The 22090-nt window shown below is 43.0% G+C and overlaps 1 protein-coding gene across 3 annotated transcripts in view; it reads left to right on the forward strand.

Annotated features, from left to right (window-relative positions):
- The window catches only part of KAT6B (lysine acetyltransferase 6B), a 55317-nt gene extending 33492 nt beyond the window's left edge, over positions 1-21825 (forward strand). For all 3 annotated transcript variants that reach the window (XM_082722586.1, XM_082722587.1, XM_082722588.1), the window contains exons 10-14: positions 12146-12377; positions 12692-12851; positions 13457-13816; positions 15895-16186; positions 17996-21825. In XM_082722586.1, the coding sequence (XP_082578712.1) occupies positions 12146-12377; positions 12692-12851; positions 13457-13816; positions 15895-16186; positions 17996-20559 (3608 nt within the window). In that variant the 3' untranslated portion in view covers positions 20560-21825. The remainder of the gene's footprint in view (positions 1-12145; positions 12378-12691; positions 12852-13456; positions 13817-15894; positions 16187-17995) is intronic.
- The last annotated feature ends 265 nt before the right edge of the window (positions 21826-22090 follow it).

Consider the following 22090-nt stretch of genomic DNA (forward strand, 5'->3'; position numbering starts at 1 on the left):
ATTAAGCCCCACGTCAAGGCTGCACACTGGGTGTGGAGCCTGCTGTAGATTCTCTCCCTCTCCCTCTGTACCTCACCCCCCACACTTCTGCTAGCAGTCTCTCTCTCTCTAAAAGAAGATAAAAAATAATCAGAAAATAAAAAGTAAAATAAAAAAGTTAGACTTTTCCACTTTTACTGTTTTAAAATCAAAATGTGTGTACGGCTATTTGGTGTCTTGGGAGCTTCTCCACATCAGACTTTGCAAGACTAGTTTTATGTGAAGGAAATGTACTGAAATGTACCAGAATCATATCCTCTCAAGTGTCGAGTCTAGTCCATTAGAAAACTCCATTTCTGTGAATTGTGTTTCCACTCTTAAACCTAGAGAAACATAATTGAAGAGTTGTACATTAACCGAGTGGTGTTAGACTAGTGCATTCAGACAAAGAATGGCTGTGAGGATAGAGGTGGATGGGAGAGAGAACACCATACAGAGAGGCCCAGCAGCTTTGGAAACTCTCAAGTTCCTTGTCTGTCTGTCTGTCTGTCTGGCCCTTCTTGCCCTCTCCCCTCTTCCTTCCCTCCCTCTCTTTTCTCTCTCTCTCTTTCTCTCTTTTTTGATTTCAAATGAGGGAAAGCACCACTGTAACTTCCTTCTCCCAGAATGCTGGGGTTTTCAAAGTTCTGGTATTTGGGGCAGATCCTTAGGCACCAGAAACTGTGCTTACAGAAGAGAAAAGATGTTAAATGCTAGATTTTAAGAAAGGGAAAGAAAAAGGCTAGAGTGTCTTAAAATATGCTGAAAGGAAGTTTTGCTGATTATTTAATGCAAAAAACAGGCTTCCTTCTTCTTAAGAAGATGATGGTTCTCTGTTCATAGATTAGAAGTCCTGCCCTGTGGTTTGCCCAGTGTTGGAGCTTTTCCGCATGAATTTAAGGAAGTTAATGAGATTTTGTTTTTCCTACCAAAGCAGAAGATATGTCTGAGAACTCTTGACAGCCTTCTACCCCTGCAGCTTTTCAAGTTGCATCCAGTTAAAAACTGGAGACCATAATGAACGTTGTTAGTGAGAAAATAAAATGAATGACGTCTGTGAATTTGTTTTAAATGTTGTTTATTTTACCAAATAATTTAGATAAATCTTTCCCGAGGAGGAAGCGAAATCATCGGGTTTCATTAATAATCTGCAGCTTTTCGGAGGATTACTTTGAAATACCTCCCTGACAACTCTTCATAAATTAAGCATAAACTTTCTTTGACCTTATCACACATAATTAAATAGCTATTGAAGGGTTAAACCCAACTAAAAAGCAATTCTGTATCTCCGTCCCCATTCTCCTGCAAAATTATACAGGAAGTTTCTTTTGGTTCTCAAGCAGGGTAATTACAAGAGACAGTTACATAATTTACAGTTTCAATCTGCTTGTCCATAATCACACACTTCCACCTACTTGTATATACCCCATGAGTATCTGTCTTGTACTTTGATTTGTAAATGATGATTGCGGTGTGATTGATTGCTTGCAATGTAGCATATTGAATTGATTCTTAAAAATGAACTTTAGCTGTTAACATGTCTATTCGAGTTCCTGTTATTTATGTAGTTTGTGGTTCTTGCGTTCAGCAGTTGCATAGTAGTTTAGAAATTAAACTCCCAGAGCTTTTTTCCTTATTAAATTTAGAAAATGGAGTGTCTCTGCACACCCTGACTAGGAAAGCGCCTGGAACATAGGACACACTCAGCTGCTGAACACAGGACTAAACCACTCCAGTCCTTGGAAAGATGAATGGAGATTCTTTGATTAACAGTGACCCCGCAGTAAAAGGCTCACGGGGATAATACCGTGGCCATAGCTGTGCTGATACTAATATATTGTTACTGAAGGCTCAGCTCTAAGCATTGCTGGCTTTAGGGAGGCAGTGCAGTGGACTTGGAGAAAGGTATCACCTACTCACTGAAGGGCTCGTAATGGGAGTCTTTTAATAAATATTGCCAGGGATGATATTTTATACGTTTGTGTTTCTCCAACAGCTAACATCTAACTCTAGCCACTTTGGGCTCTAAGGTTCCTATAGGATTAAAGGCTGGATACCTAGGTGACACCAAGCTGCTGGCAAACCAGCCAGCCACTTAATGGGGCACCTCATCCCACCACAGCCTGCACATGGGCTGCCGGTCTGCCAGGATGGGCTCATCAGTCACCCAGTGGGGATGCCGCCATTTCGCCATTTACTGCCAGAGGTTTTTTACCCCAAATCCTGTTGGAAAGTGTTTGGGAAACATATATACACACACACACACACACACACACACACACACACACACACACACACACACATGTTTTTTTTTTTTAAGTGAAAAAAGATGGTTTCGAGTTCTGTAGACCAGTGGGATGGGACTGTTCGTCTAAATGACCTGAAGACAACTGGAGATAGGTTCCCCACCTTACGTTTTCAACATTAATTGATCAGTCAGATTGGGCAATGATCTGTGCTTTGATTTTTGAACGTTATCCCAAAAAATGACAGATTCCCTTTGAAATGTAATTTAAGGACAAAGAAAACCTTTAGAGAGATTTGTATTCCTCACTCGTTCCTTTCTTCAGTATTGCTGTAGGATTGTGTTTGCTGTGTGAAAGCTTATCACTCAGAATTACATTTCTTTGTTCTGTTTTAGAAAATTATAGCTGGTACACACACACACACAGAATTTTGGGTAGGTTGTGCGAGTGCCAACAAAAAGGAGAGTTGCTCTTCTAACCGTTCCGATTCCCAGAGTCCCAGAGCTTGGTTCTGAAATCGCGGCAGGGTCCACACTGCTAGAAGCACTTTCCCTTAGTCTGCGGGTAGGATTAGACCAGGCAGCTCGCTGTGAACCACCTCAGCTGCCTCCACAGAACCTCAGCCTCAGTTGTTGCTTTTATTAGTTTATCTAAGGAAAAGTTCAATTATAACGTTTCAACAACCAGAGAATGGTCTTACAGGTGAGGCACTAAAAGCAGCTCTTCACTTGGACCAGATGCTTCATTTGAAGTGCATACGTGTTGAATGTGATGTTAAAATCTTACAACTTCTCAATGGTAAATTCTTGTTACCAGGATTTTGTTGCTTAGGCGTGAACATTTTATCCAGGTCTTACCTTGGAAGAATTAAATTTGTTTCTGAAATAGTTTTTTGGATTGAATCTCTAAAGTGGACTTTTGCCTGTTTATAGTAGAAAGGAAATAATTTTAAAATGCCAAATTACTTCATCTTAAAAATGTTTTGTGTTTGAAAATTTGTTTTTCCTAAAACTTGCCAGAATTTAAAAGTGATTCGAGCTGTGGAAAATCAAAAATGTCAAAGAGGAAGGCATTATTTTGACATGTCTTTCTAATTTCTGTCACTTTAAAGGCCATGGTCCTAGTACTTTCTCTTCACCTAACTAGAGGTGCCTCTGGGTGATGGGTCAGAGCTTAAAGTTAGATTGGTAATAAGCAGTGGGCTTCGTGAAGAATGTGTTTCCATCCCAGTTATATTTAAGGGAAGATCTTTTTGAAAATCCTGCCCCAAATGGTTTAGTTTGGGAATAAGTGATATTGACAGATCTCTTCCTCCGTGACCATTTCAGCCTTTGTCAGAGGTGCCTCATTTTCATAACAAAGAAATTGAGAGGCTCGGTCTATTTCGTATGTGATCATCTTCTTAGAGAAATTATGTTCTTCTAGTACACCAGACCAGAACCTTGCTGGTGTGTTAACATGCCATATGTCAACAAATACTCCTCAGTTAAACCTCTGAAGAAAGAAAACTCCTGTGTGAAGTCTGTCCCTCTTTACCAAGTGACCATCTCCTCCCTTTAGTCTCAATCCTTAGGTGACTCCGTTTTCCCCAAGATTGACCTTCTACTTGGATTTCTCATTGGCCAACACTGCTACTGCCACAGCCCTTTGGGGTGGCAGTAGTGGAGCAGTGGGACCGGTGTCACACCCCTGTTTAACATTCTGGCCATGGTAGAGTCCTCAGGACCCTCTTCTTAATACATCCCATAATACATGTCCATGACCAGTTTGGCCCGAGATAAACAGGAGTTGAGATTGGGTAGGATACAGACATCTGTGGTTTTTGAAAGCCCCTAAGTGATTCTGATGGATAGCCAGGTTGAGAAGCATTGGGCTAGACTAGAGGATAAAGAAAGGATAACTAGAGCCATCCTCAATGAATTAGATTATCCATTATAAAAAATAACATTGACTCATTTTTGGCCTGTGACTATCTCACAGAGGTCTGTCTCTGGCCCTGGTCATCCCCAACTCAGAAGCTCGTTCACAGGTGTTCGCCCTCCTCAACACAAGGGCACCACAGAGGGAGGAACGTCCCCTTTCCTGCTGCCTGATGCCCTATTTGTGGGTTCATATAATAGGTGAGTTTCTATATTCCGCGGGTGACTGACACACAGAATGACCACCTTCTTCACGCCCAGTCACAGAATCATGGAACTTTTCTGGTAAGTTCCAGCATGGTCTGTAGGTTTTTGCACAGACACACAGCAGCGTGGGGTCGTGCCCCTACCGTATGCTCTTCCCCAGGGAGAGGAAGGAGGCGGGTACCCGGTTCAGTGAGAGACCAGTGTTGCCTCCACATAACTGAGCCAGACCTCAGCATCCTGAGCAGTTTGCTCAGGAGCTTGAGAGAAGGGAGATCTTAAAAGGGGGCCTAGATAGACACAGTCTGGTACGTGACCCAGAGCAGCCAGCCTTCCATCCCCCCAAAGACCCGCTGTCTCCTTCCTCTGGGTTTCACTGTCTCAGACCATTTTCCCAGGGACAAACTTGGGTCTTCTAGAACATTTGGGTCTTTGTTTCATCTGTCCTGGGAATGTCTCTGGGTACCTCTGACGCCCTCAAGCAATCATTGTTATTGTGGTTTGAAGGCCTTGCTGTTTTCTGAGGATAGTCCTTGAAGTTAAGGACTTAAGGGCCAAAGGGAATTTGGGGGAGCACAGAACTGTGCTTGCTGTGAACTGTAGTTGCCAGTTTCTTAAGATCATTCCTGAGGCAGAATACGTTGTGTTTTTTTTCATGGCTGCTTTCTTTAATTAAATTTATATTTGGGTGGTTAGCTGGGGGTTTGGGAGAGGAGAGGAGAACTTTTGTCTAAGGCGTTGGAGTAAATGGATGATTTTTAGGTGCCTAAGTCAAAAGTAGGAAAACAGAGGTGGATCTTCTTAATCTGATTTTGTAGAGCAGTCTGCCTTCTTCCTTCTGTCTACATTCTCTTCCATGTTTTCTTTCTTCCCCTACATTAAGTACATCTAGTCACCCAAATGATCCCCTTGAGGTTTCATTCATTCATTCTTTTGAATAACTATAGTAGCTAACACGTAGCGTTTCAATAACGTGCCAAGCATGGTTCTGCATACTTTACATTTATGCATTTAATTCTGATGACATCCCTAAGAGAAAGGTATGATTATTCTCCAGATTTTATGGATGGGGGACCTGAAGCATAGAGAGATTAAATAACTTGGCCAGCCAAGGTCACATAGTTGGTACATAGTGGACCCTGGATTCCATTCCAGGTGGTCTGGTTCTAGCACCTTTGCTCTTAAGCAACCTGTAGTCCCTCGTATGACTGTCATACTATCTTTTTAATAAGTGCCATATTGTTTTAAAATACCTGTGGCCTTGTTGCCCAAGTTTTAAAAATTCTTGTCATTTTTTTATTTAACGTGGATGGTCTCAAAAGTATGGTCCAGGAACTCTGGGGGATCCCTAAGGCCCCTTAGGGAGTCCGCAAGGTCATAACTATTTTCAAAGTAATACTAAGATGCTACTTGTACTTTGCACTCTTATGAGTGTGCATTGGAGTTTTCAAGTAATTTCATGACCTGTGATATCAAACAGATTGAATACCAAAGCAGATATGAGAATGTAGCTTTTCTCTTAAACCACAAATAGTAAAGAGATTTACAGAAAAATGCAAAACAGCATCACCCTCTTTTTTTGGTTTGTTTGTTTTGGCATTTTGGAAAATACAATTTTTTTCATATGAAAATGTTAACACGTGGGGCGCCTGGGTGGCTCAGTGGGTTAAAGCCTCTGCCTTCGGCTCAGGTCATGATCCCAGGGTCCTGGGATCCAGCCCCGCATCGGGCTCTCTGCTCTGGGGGGAGCCTGCTTCTCCCCACTCTCTCTGCCTGCCTCTCTGCCTACTTGTGATCTCTGTCAAATAAATAAATAAAATCTTCAAAAAAAAAAAATGTTAACACCTAATGGGTTTATTGGTCCTTAAGGAATTAATAAATAAATATTTGTCAAATTTCTCTATAAAATTAATAGGTATAGCTCTTATGAATGGAAGCTCTAAAATAATTTTTTATGTACAAAGAGGTCTCAAGACCAAAGAACTTGAGAACTAGTGATTGAATGTAGAAACCCTTGCAATTCAAGCATGGCCCGAGTTCCATAGCATAGGAACTTGTTAGAAATGCAAAATCTCAGGCCCCATCCCCGACCTACCAAGTCAGAGCTCAGTTGTAGTGACAGGTGATTGCACAATGATGGTTAAGAAGTACAGACGTAAAATTTATGGACAGAGCCACTCAGCAAATCAGTGACCTCTTGCTGAATTTCTGTCTGGGGCTTTGGAGATTTTTGTCCCCAGTTTTCTGCCATCAAGTTGCTGAGTGAGGTCTCCTTGCCTATCGAGGCTCTTTAGTCCCACTGTCTACCCAGGGGCTCTCCTCCTGCAAAAGGCGGTTTTCACATCCACATCAAAAGCAGCTCCCCAGTAGAGGTGATAGCAGCGGCTCTCCTCCCATCTGTGTGCTCAAAGTCACCTGGAGGGCTTCTTAAAGCAGAAGTGCTGGGTCGTGCCCCCGGTGATTCTGGTTCGTAGGTCTGAGAATTTGCAGTTCCAGCAAGTTGCCAGAGGATGCGGATACTGCCGGTCTGGGAGGCCAGTCTCTGAAAACCACTGGTGGATAGGAAGTAGACAGAGAAGCCTGTAGAAAAGTCCAGCAATATTTATTCAAATTGTTTTATAAGCATTTCAGTCCCATAGAATTATGGGAGAGAGGTCACATTTCACATTCTGAAACCAGTCTCTTAAAGTATAAAATAATTCAGAAATCCAAAATTTCCCTTTCTGTTAGGGATACATTTATATCTTCTAATAAATGGAAAATAGTAAGAAATCTGGCAGGTCATGGGTCATTTGGAACACTCCGGTTCTCTGAAAACAGTAGGAAGACTAAGGTTCAGCTTCCTTCCTTACTAATTGCAAAACCACCACGAGATTTCAGCAAGCAGACATAAATAGCCTGTCAGGTTCATTTATCACTGTTTAAACTGATAACACGCCATTCATCCACTTGGTCACAGAGCTGCTTAACCCCAGAAACCAGTAACAGATGAGCAGAGACCAGTGAATTTCAGTCCCTAGTCACGAGATACATTGTTAGAGCCATCAGATTTCCTCCGCTCCAGAGCTGCCATAAATCGTGGCCTGGTGTCAGTTCCCAGGCTTGCAGACCCAGTGCTGTCTAGTGATAGGAACCTTTCAGCAAGGTTTGCTGAGCTAAACAGGTGTCTGATGAAAGGTGTGTAATCCTCGAAGATTATCTTACCCTAAAAGCAGCTAGTAACCCCAGATGCACATAATCCAGACAGATGGGAATTGGGAGTAGCTTGCCAAAGTTCACACTTTGTACTTGAGGAAGTTCGTATGTTTTGGTTCCAGATGGTAGAAGATGAAGGTGTGCAAAAGGAGGGGTGGCTGCCTTTGTGTGGGGGGGAATCCTTATCCATGAACATTATTCTACTTCTGGTCCAGTGTACAATTTTGAAATATTACTAGTTTAAAAGGAAGGAATGTTTCATATTAAACAAGGGTTAACCTTCCAGTTAATATGCTGGGAGCTGAATTAATTTGGGAATTTAGGTCTGTAAAAACAAATCTTGACCTTGTCTAGATAGCTCTCTCCTTATCCTAATAGATCTGTCTACACAAAGGCAACTTTCTACTTTTTCCCCTCTCCCTAGAATGGAGTTAACCATTTCAAACACAAGGAATGGGGCTAGTTACCATGAGAATTGATTCTTACTACAAGTAGGTCAGCTTTCAGGGAAGCGAGGTAAATTGGGGTCCTATGCAGTCAATACAGTTTAGAAATGCTACTTTTTGCCGACAACACATTGTTCTTAACTTTCCCCTTAAGAAAACACTTTGGTAATCTTTTTTTTTTTTTTAAGATTTTATTTATTTATTTGACAGAAGAGAGAGATCACAAGTAGGCAGAGAGGCAGGCAGAGAGAGAGGAGGAAGCAGGCTTCCTGCTGAGCAGAGAGCCCGATGCGGGACTCGATCCCGGGACCCCGGGACCCCGAGATCATGACCTAAGCCGAAGGCAGTGGCTCAACCCACTGAGCCACCCAGGTCCCCCAACACTTCGGTAATCTTTTGATTGAAGTGTGTGGTCCATACACTGAAACTCAGACTTCATCTTCCTTTGGACAAGTTGTTGCAGTAAAGCAAAAGAGAAAACCAGCTTTCAACTGTATGGAGATAGTTGATGTGGGTGAGGGGCTTATGGGCCAGTCAGTTTCCAATTACAAGTCTCCTGATCACAGAAAAAAGTGTTCACCAGCACCTCTGGCTCACAGACAATTTAAAGGGAATAATTTCACCAGCAATTAATTATATTGCAGCTACTGGGATTTGTCCTCCAAACACCACTTTGTTTTTAGCCTGAACAGCCAGGTTCCCCGAGGGGGATAGTTCAGGTTTTCTGATTGAAAGTATCCTCAGTTAAGGAAAGGTGTTTGGGCACCGTGGGAATCTGTTCACCAGGGGTGTATTGTACTTGTTTCAGATCTTCAGGATAATATACCAGCTTCCAAGATAAGTGCTTTTTATTTCCCTGCATCTTAGATCAGTTATTCAGAATCTTTTGGTAAGTTAAATGTAAGAGCTGTAACATAAACCACCATATCACTGTAATAAACAATCTTAATGTTCTTATAAAAATTATTCTGTCAGTTGGCTATGTAGTAATTATGAATTGAGGAGCCTAGAAAAAGGAGAAGGAAACAAAAGATAGCAGGAAATTCATTTTTTAAGTCATTTACATGTTACAAAGGTCAGAGTGGGGGCGCCTGGGTGGCTCAGTGGGTTAAGTATCCAACCCTTGGTTTCGGCTCAGGTCATGATGTTGCGGTTGTGGAATCGAGCCCCACGGAGAGTGCGCTTCAGATTCACTCTCCCTGTCCCTTTCATTCTCTCTCTCAAATAAATAAATAAATAAATATCAAATCTTGGAAGGGAAGAAAGAAAAAACAAAGGTCAGATTATTGAAGTGCTACCAGCTACAACTTTCTTGAGGGAAAGTGCCTCCTGCAGGGAAAGTTTCAGTACTGTATCAACCTGGTGCATCTGTAGAGTAGAGTAGACAACTTTGTGTTCTAAGCTATACATTTTAACATACTACATGTGATTTCACTTAAGTAGTAAGGGATCAGAAATTGACCTTTGGTTGTTTTGATTGTGGAAATGGATTCCATTTAATTTTAAAATGTCCCCTTCAAGAGGAGACCATGGACTTCTAAATGACTTTCAGCTTAAGTACAAGATCCTTTCGTTGGGACAAGCTCCTTGAGGGTCTCCTGAGCCAGAGAAAAAAAACTACCTCCAGGGAATGTAATGATACCTTTAGACCACGGCTTGTGTGGTCCCAAACATTGGTGCCCAGCATCCCTGAAATCCTGCTTGATGTTTCCAGGTGGGAGTTTTGGTGTACGATTTTTTTCTCCCTGGCGCGCAGGAGAGTATCACCTGCTGGCAGATGTTGGTAGTCTTCCTGCCGTGTGGCCTTCCCTGGGTGCATTGTACGGGTGCTTGTGGTGAAAGTCCGTGCGCTTAGCAGGCTCCCTGTACGCGTGTGCAGCGGGGCTTGGTGCCCTGCCGCTGCCTCCCCAGCCCACCTCGGGCCACAGGACTCTGCCGTGGCAGTAGCAGCCACAGACCACACACTGTGTCCACGTTGGGGGTCCCCGGAGACCGCCACTTATCGTGGTGGGACTCACAGGTGCTGTAAAGTTTATGCTGAAATGCTCTCCACAGACCCCAGGATGCCTGAGAGTTGCAGGGACCTGAGCGGTTCAGGCTGAGGACCTGATAAAGGAGTGTTCATACTACCTCGGGGTGAAAACGTCAGCTGTGTAGAATAGGTTTTGGGGAGGATTCTAGCTGAGCCCAGGGTAGCAATTGAGGGAAGAAAAGACAGAACAAAGAAACCCACGTGCTCCTGGGCAAGGTTGCTCGTAGCAGTGGAGAATAGAAGGTAGGACGGGCACTGTCGCCTTCTTACTGCTTTGGTTGTACAGAAATCTTCCTGCTGGGCAGTGGGAGTGGGTGGGGCTCTGTGGCCCTAACTGTGGGGTTCAGATAAGAACCAGTGAGGGACTAGGGAATTTCACAGTCACTGCAGGAGACTTTTAACTGTGGGATCTCGTGATCACAGGGGCAGTAGTTCCATAGCTTGGATACTGTGGTCTTCTCCCCCCAACACAGGCACAGAGCTGGGTCCTCCATCCAGCAGGGTGAATTGCTGAGCATGTGCCAAGCACTTGGGAGGCAGGTGATGGACGTGCCAGTTATCTGTGGTGGGAGGTCTGGGCACCCTTTGTACTTGAGCGGCAGAACCCTCTTCTCCAAACTGACAGGGCACGATCTGGGCTGGATTGAGCACCGAGGTCGTCACTGTTAGCATTCCTGACACACTGCTCCTGAGAGCCTCTCTGTGCAGCTGAATGACGTGTCGACAGCGGCTTGACTGGAAAATGTTGTGCTTGTTTGCATTCAATCAACTACGTTACACTTAAACTTGAGTTAAGGAGACAAATAAGTCAAAAGACTTCAGGAAAGCCTAAAGTTAAATATATGCTTGTTCTTTATAATGACATTCAGATTAAAACCGTCAAAATGCGAAATGCTGTGGTTACACCCCTCTAGGGTCAGACTGGATTTCTTGTTCTCTTCTTTCTGCATTATCTGCAGTGATTTTGAGAGCCAGGAGAATGCATCAGAGGCCTGATTTCTTCTTCTAAGAAAAAAATCCAAAATTGAGAAAATTCTTGAGACTGCAGCCATTTTGGAAATGTAGATAAAGAAGATTTGGGTGGTTTACAGAACACCATGATTTTGTAATTGCTGCCACCTACTGTATGTGGCTGATGTTTGTTTAAATTTAGGAAGCTCATGAAGGTGAGGCTATTGAAATCGATAATTAGAGCAAGGTAGACATCATTAGTTTATAGCATTTCTTCTCTCCTCCGTAAGTGGTTCTTAATTACCAGGACAGCTGCCAGCTTTCATTCATAACCTTCAAGTGGATTTGAAGTTCTAAATCATTTTAAAGTCCCTTTGCCAAGGAACCTTCACCATAACGCTGTAGAGTGCACATTCAGAAGCTTATTGTGCTCGGGGATTTTCTGAATATACATGAAACAGTTAGTTCTAAGGAGGTTGTTTTGTTCTAATTTGTAGAAGCAGCGTTCTGGGGTTGGATTATAAATTAATTTACATGAAAGGAGTGAAAGTAGCGCTAGTGAAGCTGATACGAGTTGCAGCAGTTGACTTGAAAGACATTCTCTCCTTAGTCCTGCAACAAAGCTTCAGATCAGCCGACTAGTTAAATGTAACAAGCAATATAGAATCCCGAGTCAACAGAGACCCTTCTCCTTTATTAAGACCCAGCTGTCAAAGGGTCATTAGGTCCTTCCTGCGGAAAACAACTTGCCCATTAATGTTTGGGGTGGTCCCTCGACAGGCTTTCAGAGTAAGTGCCTGACATTTCTTTTTTTGAAAGAATCTAAAGCTGGTGGGAAACTTGGATGTTGAAATTGATCAGAAGTAACATCCTCAACCTGGGCTTTGTTAAATATGCCGTGACCCGTATTTGGAACACTGCTGCTGGCTATGGAAATGGACTTACAGTGCTACTACAAAAGCACTTGATGGAGCATAAACTTGATGGAGATCAGATCACTATAACCGAGAAGGATCGCATATGTGAAGTCTGATGTGCTGTTTTTACCTTGTGGCTACTTACATTTTTCCAAGTGGCCCGTTCCAATGTCTAAAAACACCACATTGAGGTCAACTTTGGCTTTTTCTGCCCTAGGCTATTTGCTTTCTAGAAGAGAGGGCCAAGCAGGGTCTCCTGAGAAGCCACTCTCCGATCTGGGCCGCCTCTCCTACCTGGCCTACTGGAAGAGTGTCATCTTAGAATATCTCTACCGCCACCAGGAGAGGCACATCAGTATCAAGGCCATCAGCAGAGCCACGGGCATGTGCCCCCATGACATCGCCACCACTCTGCAGCACCTCCACATGATTGACAAGCGGGATGGCAGGTGAGTACGAAATGCCTGGGCCTCGTTGGCGGCCTCTCAAGCAGCTTATTCCAGTAAGGGTCCCTGGCATTAGAGGGATACATTCTGGTTTAAGATAAGAGATTGATCGAAGGTATTATCAAAACCTTTCTCCTAAATAGAAAACAGGAAGTGATACTTTTTTGCTGGTCGGATTTCCGTTTGCCATACCTTTCCATTGACGAGCTTTCTCATCAGTCACACCCTGGGTAATAGTGCTAGCATTGGTCAACATGTGAAGGTGAAATAAAATTTCAGCTTTCGATTGCACTTTGTTCTGCTTCATCGCATTGCAGATTTGTCATCATTAGAAGGGAAAAGTTGATACTGGGCCACATGGAAAAGCTGAAAACCTGTTCCCGGACCAATGAACTTGATCCAGAAAGTCTAAGGTGGACCCCAATTTTAATTTCTAATGCTGCAGTTTCTGAAGAGGAGCGAGAAGCTGAGAAAGAGGTAATGATTGGCTTCATCTGCCTAAGTTGTGTGACTTCAATCTTGCAGGATTCTTAAGCTAGGAAAGTCATTACCATCGTTGTCAAAGGCTTGGTTATGTAGAGAGAGCTTGTGAAATGATATGGCACTAATTTATCCTAACTGAGGTTGCATGGTAAGACATGATAATTTTATTGAATTGAGTATGAAAAATGAAACATTTATCATTGATCACAAAGCAGCATTTTTCACTACTGACAGCATGTAATCAGATCACATTTGGTGCTGAGCTCCAAGGCTGCAATGTCAATCGATTCTTTGTGTTTATGAACTTGCTTAAAGTGCTCCATGCCAGTGAGCATGTAATGTAGTGATAAAGGACTCAAATCAATTCGCTGCATCATTAATACTGCTAAATATCCCATGAAACCCAATCTTCTTTGATTTGTTATCCTAACTGATGCAAAAGAGTTCTGAGATGTTGCAGCTGGAATGTTGCTTGGCTGGCTGGCTGACTATCCTGGTCAGAAATGACTTAACAGATCCTTTGCCTTTGATCCTTGGAGACTCTGGCTTAACTGCCCTTTCACTGGCCAACCATTTCTACCCTCCCTGCCCCCCCTTAGGCTGAGCGGCTAATGGAACAAGCTAGCTGCTGGGAAAAGGAGGAGCAAGAAATCCTTTCCTCTAGAGCGAACAGTAGGCAATCACCTGCAAAAGTACAATCGAAAAATAAATATTTGCATTCCCCGGAGAGCCGGACAGTGGCAGGGGAGCGAGGGCAGCTGATGGAGCTGTCTAAAGATAGCAGTGAAGAAGAGGAGGAGGAGGAGGAGGAGGAGGAAGAGGAGGAAGAGGAAGAGGAGGAGGAAGAGGAGGAAGAAGAGGAAGAAGAAGAGGAGGAGGAGGAGGAGGACGAAGAAGAAAATATTCAGAGTTCTCCTCCAAGATTGACTAAACCACAATCAGTTGCCATAAAGAGAAAGGTATGTGTCTGTTTAGATTCACAGTCTGTGTCCGCTGCAATCAAATCTTGTCATTGCAAGCAATCTATTAGCATTTGTTTCACTCTCTGTTCTTTAGGTGTAGTTTATTTGTACTTGGCCCTGCTGATCATATATCATCATCGTTTATCTTACAGTCATGATTGTGTTTACTTTTTTTTGAGGTTTGTTAGTGCTGGGACAGGAATAGGCAGGCTTCCTCGTCTAGGAGTTACTGCCACCTGCTGGTTTGTGGGACTAGAGTTAGTCAGACTCCCGGAGCAGAAAGGGGCCCTGGAGAGCACTTAAACCACCCTTCAGTGCATTTTGATGAAAACACCAAGGCCTAAGGAGGCTAGGAGACTTGTCCAAGGTCACACAATTCCTTAAGAGACGGAGCCAGAACCAGATGAGTACCCTGACTCCCAAGTCCAGTGCCCCTGATAACTATTTCTTTTTCGTATTCCTGGCATAGAATAAGAAGGTGAGGTATTTCGGGCTCTCCATGCAGATGCTGATACTTGGCGTTTGTGGCCAAGTCACAGTGCTGAAATTTTCGTAGCCTGGTGGTCTCTCTAAATATAGCTTGTGCAGAAAGTAAAAAATTAATTTTGTTCTTAGGTAATAAATTGTTCAACCCAGATCTGATATCTTTGTCTTCAGTATCTGTGACATAGTGAGGAACCAGCTATTGTTAGGATAGCCAAGACTTAGAAATAACACAAGTTGGGGCTCTGCCCCAAGGTCATCTGCCTACTGTGTCTCAAAGAACCCTCGGTCCTAATTCACAGCCTGGTGGGCTGTTAGTGGAGGGGCAGCTGCAGCGACAGGGGTAGAAAAGAGCATCCCAGAAAGTAAACTGCAGGCTTGGGAGTCATCTTTGGATTTCTTACAAGGAAAATGTATTCAGGTGTTACGTACTACAAAAGAAATTTGTCTTAAAAACCTCAAAAACCAGAATTACCCAAAGCATGATACGGATTCCCATCATATAAATGGATTCCGTCTGGAAAAAATCAGTTCTTTATATTGGGTGAACTCTAGTGGGTTAGGGAGGACAGGCTGACCGGGGGTGTTAATAACCATAAATGGTAAATTACAGAATATGATTATCAGGTTTACATGTGAACGTTCAGAGAGTTAATGTGAGCCAACAGTCTTTGATACAGTTTATTTAGAGTTTGAGTTTTAACCAAGCATGTTGAACCTTCTTTGCAAAGTATTTTAAATCATTTTTCAGGTCTTATTGACAGATTACATTTTAGCAGCAAATGGGCTATTCCTGTGTTTTAATTTTGCCTCATTAAATACTTTTTTGCTCGGGCGAAAGTATTTTATAATTGCTATTATGAAGAGTCAACTGTGCCAGCCTGTGGTGCAATTAAGAAAAAAAATTGTGTCTTAAATAGATGAGACGGATTTCACGTGTGTTTTCATTTTTTAGATGCCTCTGTAATATACTTTATAGAGTTAACGTGTTGCTGACATCCATGCAGTCATCAGCACATGACTCTAAACATTTTAAATAGAATAATTCTTTCTTCTAGACCACTGTCCTCTTCCCCTTTTCCTCATTCTGAAGTCCTGTGAAATGGGAAACGAGTTTAGCCCTGTACACCGTCAGATCTCCTTCGCGTATAGCAAGTGCTCTGTGAACAGTTACTGGGTATTAAATGAGTGACCCAGTGGCTAGTCAATTATTGCCACATTTCTGGAGACTCTGTGTCCGTGATGACTGAATAGCAATGATACACAGAATATTGGAGTCTGCAGGTACCACTGGAAAATGGATGCTAGAAAAGCAAACCTTCGGTTTTAAAATCTACAGTTAAGCTGAGGCGATGTTCCCTCTCAAAGCATCTTCTTGAGTAAACAACTGTTTTATTTGGAAAACACTTGCCTGTGTAGTTAGAGCCCAGGAGGGATGTTAAACATCACAGGGAAGGTTAAGTACAAAGGCATTAGAGAAACCTCTACGTGTAGGATGCTCAGACAGGCCTTCGGTACGTGTTTGCTACCTTTCGACTCAAACATTTAATTTCTCATGAGCTCTTATGTATTATGTTTGGAATTAATTTCAGAGGCCTTTTGTGCTGAAGAAGAAAAGGGGTCGTAAACGCAGGAGGATCAACAGCAGCGTCACAACTGAGACCATTTCTGAGACGACCGAAGTCCTGAACGAGCCCTTTGACAACTCAGATGAAGAGAGGCCAATGCCGCACCTGGAGCCTACCTGTGAGATTGAAGTAGAGGAAGACGGCGGGAAGCCGGCCCTGAGAAAAGCATTCCAGCATCAGCCTGGGAAGAAAAGACAAACAGAGGAAGACGACGAAAAAGACAATCATTGTTTTAAGAGTGCTGATCCTTGTCGAAGTAAGTGGAGGGATTACAAAAATCTCATCCTTGTGTATGTCTCATATGTGACTGCCCAGAGGCAGCTCGGAGGTTGTGTTGACCCAGCAGGAGTAAGAGCTCGTCTTTCCTCACTCATTCATAAAAGGTTCTATCCCTTCTTCCTGGAACTGGGTTTTATTTTAAACAACTTCTAAGGCCAGAACATTCCTCTAGGTGGGTTCATCTTACTTTTCCAGAAATTGGCTTATCCTTAAAAACTCTGAAGTCTTTCAATAAGAAACACATGCAACTCCTTGATTCTCACAAGTACTTTTTTTCCTACACTTAATATTTCCGGAATCAGGGCTTATATTCCTGTCAGCGTTAGCACTGAATGCTATAGTTTCTTTCTTCCTGAAAAATAAATTGAGTAAACCGATGATGCGACGTATAATTAGTGGTGTCGTAGGACACATTATTATCAAGAATCATTTAAACTTACTCACACCGTCAGTATTAGCTTTGATAATATAGGATAGTGAGGAAATCAGGAAATTAATTGTCCTTCCTTTTAAATTACTATTTTAATTTGCTGTTGGCAGGAACACCCAACCCCATCCTCTAAAAAAAAAAATTGCTAACACCAGTGAATCGTCTATGATTCCCCTGTTTAAAAGCAACCATTCCTTGCCTTTTGGCTTGGATTTTTGAGTTCCCTGCTGAATCATAAGGATCTGTGGCTCAGTTGTTAAGCGTCTGCCTTCGGCTTGGTTCATGATCCTAGGGTCCTGGGATCGAGCCCCACATCGAGCTCAGTGGGGAGTTTGCGTTTCCCTCTGTCCCTCCCCCTGCTTGTGCTCTTTCTCTAAAATAAATGGAAAAAAAAAAAAAAAAAAAAAAATATATATATATATATATATATATATATATATTGTAAAATCTTTAAAAAGAAATCTCTTTATATTCCTAAGTCCAGAATGTTACAGTAGAAATAAGATTAACTGAGTTAAAATGAACATGACAGTTACGGTTTGTTTCTTATTTACTGTAGTGTTCAAACCTTACACTCAAGCAACAGATTGATCCTAAATACAATGTGGACAGAATTAGTGATCAAAAGAATACCTAGAGTATAAATACTCAATCATTTCATGGCAAATACATTACAGTTTGTGTCATGCAAAAATGATCCTCTAGTAGATTACAGATGCATTTGTATTGGGCAAATTTAGGTATTTCTTCATTTGTGTCAGGTGCACAGTTGACTTTAATGCCAGAGAGAACATTCAATTCAAAGAAAATAATGTCATCTGAGATCATTGAAATCTAGTAAATGCCTACAAACAGGAATTCACTTACTCAGGATAGATATGTGAATTAGGCTTCTGTTCATTTCTCCTTGACAGTGGTGTTTTGGAGATGAGCTAGCATTAGTCCCTTTTCCCCTGTGGTTTCTAATTTGTACATGTTCAAATTGTTGTTTTTTTTTTTAACATTGTGGAATTTCTGGGCTTTTACATCAGAATGTCTTATTTGTTAAACTCAAAGCAGTTTATTGGAGGTGTCTATATCCATGTGCTTTCTATAAAAAGCACAACTTTCTGTTAGAGTGGGGAGGAGGGGGAGGGAGGGACTATTTGAGACATTTATTATTTTCCCAGACCTAGGTTCTTTACTTGGTTTATAGTACATTATGATTCTATATTAGTTTTGATTTTGTCTTTATCTTCAACTCTTAAATAAATCAAAAGCAGCGTATACTGATTCAGAAGAATGAATTCAAGTTGTTCAAGGTGATATTTTCTAAGCCTTTGTTTTTCTTCCTCCCATTTCTGTCTCCTCGCTAAGACAATACGGATGACGATACAGATAACTTGAAAGACAGCAGTAGAGACAATCCTGAACCTCTAAAGTGCAAACAAGTATGGCCAAAAGGAACAAAACGTGGTCTGTCTAAGTGGAGGCCGAACAAAGAGAGGAAGACCGGATTCAAACTGAACTTGTACACCCCGCCGGAAACACCCATGGAACCTGATGACCAGATAACAGTAGAAGAACAGAAGGAGACTCCGGGGGACAAAACCAGCCCCACTCCCACCAGGATTGAGGAGGAGGTCAAGGAAACCACGGAGCCCCTGCTGCCTCGGGACGAAAACAGAAGGGACGAAACATGCGCACCTCTAAGTCCAAATAAGTCGCGGGGTGAAAAACCAGAAGATGATCTAATCAAACCTGAGGAGGAGGAGGAGGAAGAGGAGGAAGAAGAAGACGAAGAGGAGGAGGAGGAGGAAGAAGAGGAGGAGGAGGAGGAAGAAGAAGAAAATGTGGAAAAAGACCCAGGTGGTGCTAAAAATCAGGAGAAAGAAGAACCAGAAGTCTGCTTGGACAAAGAAGACCCTGTTCCCTTGGACGATCATGAAGAGGAGGAGGAAGAGGATGAAGAGCCATCTCACAACGAGGGTCATGACGCAGATGACGAAGACGACAGCCACATGGAGTGTACAGAAGTGGAGAAGGAAGAACGCCCAAGAGAAGCCTTCAAAGAAGTCCTGGAAAACCAAGAGGCTTTTTTAGACCTTAGTGTCCAGCCGAGTCATTCGAACTCAGAGGTCTTAATGGACTGTGGCGTTGACCTTGCAGCTGCTTGTAACGGTGAACCTAAGGAGCTTGCTGGAGACCCCGAAGCTGCACCTGAATCGGATGAGGAAACCCCGGAAGAACAGGCCCAGAAGCAGGACCGGAAGAGCAGTGAAGAAGCAGGTGCCGAGTTCAAAGAGCGAAACAGCGCAACCATGGAAATCGACTCCGAGACCGTTCAAGCGGTTCAGTCCTTGACACAGGAGAATAGTGAACAGGATGACACTTTTCAGGATTGTGCCGAGACTCAAGAGGCCTGTAGAAGCCTACAGAACTACACCCATGCAGACCAAAGTCCACAGATCGCCACCACTCTGGACGACTGCCAGCAGTCAGACCACAGTAGCCCCGTTTCATCCGTCCATTCCCATCCTGGCCAGTCAGTACGTTCTGTCAACAGCCCAAGCGTCCCTGCCCTGGAAAACAGCTATGCCCAAATCAGCCCAGATCAAAGTGCCATCTCGGTGCCGTCTTTGCAGAACATGGAGACCAGTCCCATGATGGATGTGCCGTCGGTGTCAGACCACTCCCAGCAAGTCGTGGACAGCGGGTTTAGCGACCTGGGCAGCATCGAGAGCACCACGGAGAACTACGAAAACCCGAGTAGCTACGACTCCACCATGGGCGGCAGCATTTGCGGAAACGGCTCTTCGCAGAACAGCTGCTCCTACAGCAGCCTCACCTCCAGCAACCTGACGCAGAGCAGCTGTGCTGTCACCCAGCAGATGTCCAACATCAGTGGCAGCTGTAGCATGCTGCAGCAGACCAGCATCAGCTCTCCCCCAACCTGCAGCGTCAAGTCTCCTCAGGGCTGCGTGGTGGAGAGGCCGCCGAGCAGCAGCCAGCAGCTGGCCCAGTGCAGCATGGCCGCTAACTTCACGCCGCCCATGCAGCTGGCTGAGATCCCCGAGACGGGCAGCGCCAACCTCGGCCTGTATGAACGAATGGGCCAGAGTGATTTTGGGGCTGGGCATTACCCACAGCCGTCAGCCACCTTCAGCCTTGCCAAACTACAGCAGTTAACTAATACACTTATTGATCATTCATTGCCTTACAGCCATTCCGCTGCTGTAACTTCCTATGCAAACAGTGCCTCTTTGTCCACACCGTTAAGTAACACTGGGCTTGTTCAGCTTTCTCAGTCTCCGCACTCCGTCCCCGGGGGACCCCAAGCACAAGCTACCATGACCCCACCCCCCAACCTGACTCCTCCTCCAATGAACCTGCCACCGCCTCTTTTGCAACGGAACATGGCTGCATCGAATATCGGCATCTCCCACAGCCAAAGACTGCAAACCCAGATCGCCAGCAAGGGCCACGTCTCCATGAGAACCAAATCGGCATCTCTGTCACCAGCCGCTGCCACCCATCAGTCACAGATCTATGGGCGCTCCCAGACTGTAGCCATGCAGGGTCCCGCACGGACTTTAACCATGCAGAGAGGCATGAACATGAGCGTGAATCTGATGCCAGCCCCAGCTTACAACGTCAACTCTGTGAACATGAACATGAATACTCTCAATGCCATGAATGGGTACAGCATGTCTCAGCCAATGATGAACAGTGGCTACCACAGCAATCACGGCTACATGAATCAAACACCCCAATACCCTATGCAGATGCAGATGGGCATGATGGGAACCCAGCCATATGCCCAGCAGCCAATGCAGACCACGCCCCATGGTAACATGATGTATACGGCCCCCGGACATCACGGCTACATGAACACGGGCATGTCCAAACAGTCTCTCAATGGGTCCTACATGAGAAGGTAGGCAACAGGGGCCGTCACGAGATCCGCCCCCCCCACCCCCGGCATCACTATCGGATTGAATCTGCACAAATACCTTCGAAGAGTACGATTTCAAAACCAGCAATTGGTGTGAATGCAAAAACATTTGTTGGCACCATTTATTTAAAAAAAAAAAAAAAAAAGCTGTATGCAGCAGAAAGCCTTATACAAGTTGTTTTTTTTTTTTCCTTTTTCTTTTTTCGTATCTTTGTTTCTGTTACTTTTATATGAAATTCTCTGCAAAGGAAGGCCTCTCTGGACTACAGTTTGAAGGCAGTCACTTGTTGTGCCTGCTTCCATTAAACGATGTGGATATCAAGCCCCGCCCCCACCAGATTATACGTTTTAATACTGAACCTAGAACTTTTTTTTTCTTCCCTGTCCACTCCATGTAAATGCCTTTAGCATTTCAGTTATTGTATATTTTGTTTAAGGTGACACTTCAGCATGCCGCTAATGTCTTTGTTAGTGACAGTGCATTTTGTAGTACTGTACAAGTGTTGTGCTAACAGTAAGCCATTTCTTAAGTTTTTTGCCTTGATTAGGGTGCCCTAATTTGAGGGTTTAAAAAAAAAAACTATATTTTTGTTAATTATAAAACTGTAAAGAGCTATAAAAGCTATTCCCATTTGGTTAGTCAAAAAGGGTTTTATTGCTAAATGTTTGGTGTAAAGTTGAGACCCTTTTCCATTTTGGTGACAGATTTCTTTGGGGAAAAAAGGCAGCTTTCTGTTTTATAAATGCAGACTTCTGTTTATTGAATGAAGCATATCTCAGTGTTTATCTGTCAGGTTTTGAAACATTTCATATATGTCCAAATACTTGGCAGGATTTAAAAAAAATAGTGAATTTGGTGTAAAGTTGCTATTTTATGGAAATGCCTCTAACTTTACATTTTCATTCCATCTGTAGATTTTTCTATCTTTATAAAATATTGGAGTTATTTTTTAAGGAAAAATAGAGAAGTAGCTTGTGAATAGCTCAAACTAAGCTTACAAACCGCATGTAAAAAAGCAAAAAAGTTATTTGTGTCTGTTTATATTGCTTCCTTTTTTGTAGCCTTTGTACCTGTACAGGGTGACTGTAAGGGCCAAGCAGGAGAGGCGTAATCCTTGTATAAAATAGGAGCCAGCGACACTCTTGTATTTATCTGTTCTCTTTTTAGTCAGTCACTTCAAAAAAAAAAAAGAAAAAAAAACAAACAAAAAAAAGCTGTACATTTTAACATAAAATAAATTATGATGAGCCATTTTTAGCCTCTTGTGTCCTGTCATATTATGATCGATAGAGAATGACCAATTGAACTGTATCATGTGTCACATCTCAGAAACACATACACATTTCGGGAAAATAAATTATTTAGTGTAAATTGGAGTTATGAGATTTTCTGATTTGTTTGACTTTGGGGGAGGGGGTTGGCAATAAATAAGAGTAATATCTAATAAAACCATCACATATACCAAATACCTATTTAATAAATTAATTTATAATGGATTTTAATGCTTTTCATGAAA

The sequence above is a fragment of the Mustela nivalis genome (genome assembly GCF_964662115.1).
Source record: "Mustela nivalis genome assembly, chromosome: 2".
Lineage (NCBI taxonomy): Eukaryota > Metazoa > Chordata > Mammalia > Carnivora > Mustelidae > Mustela > Mustela nivalis.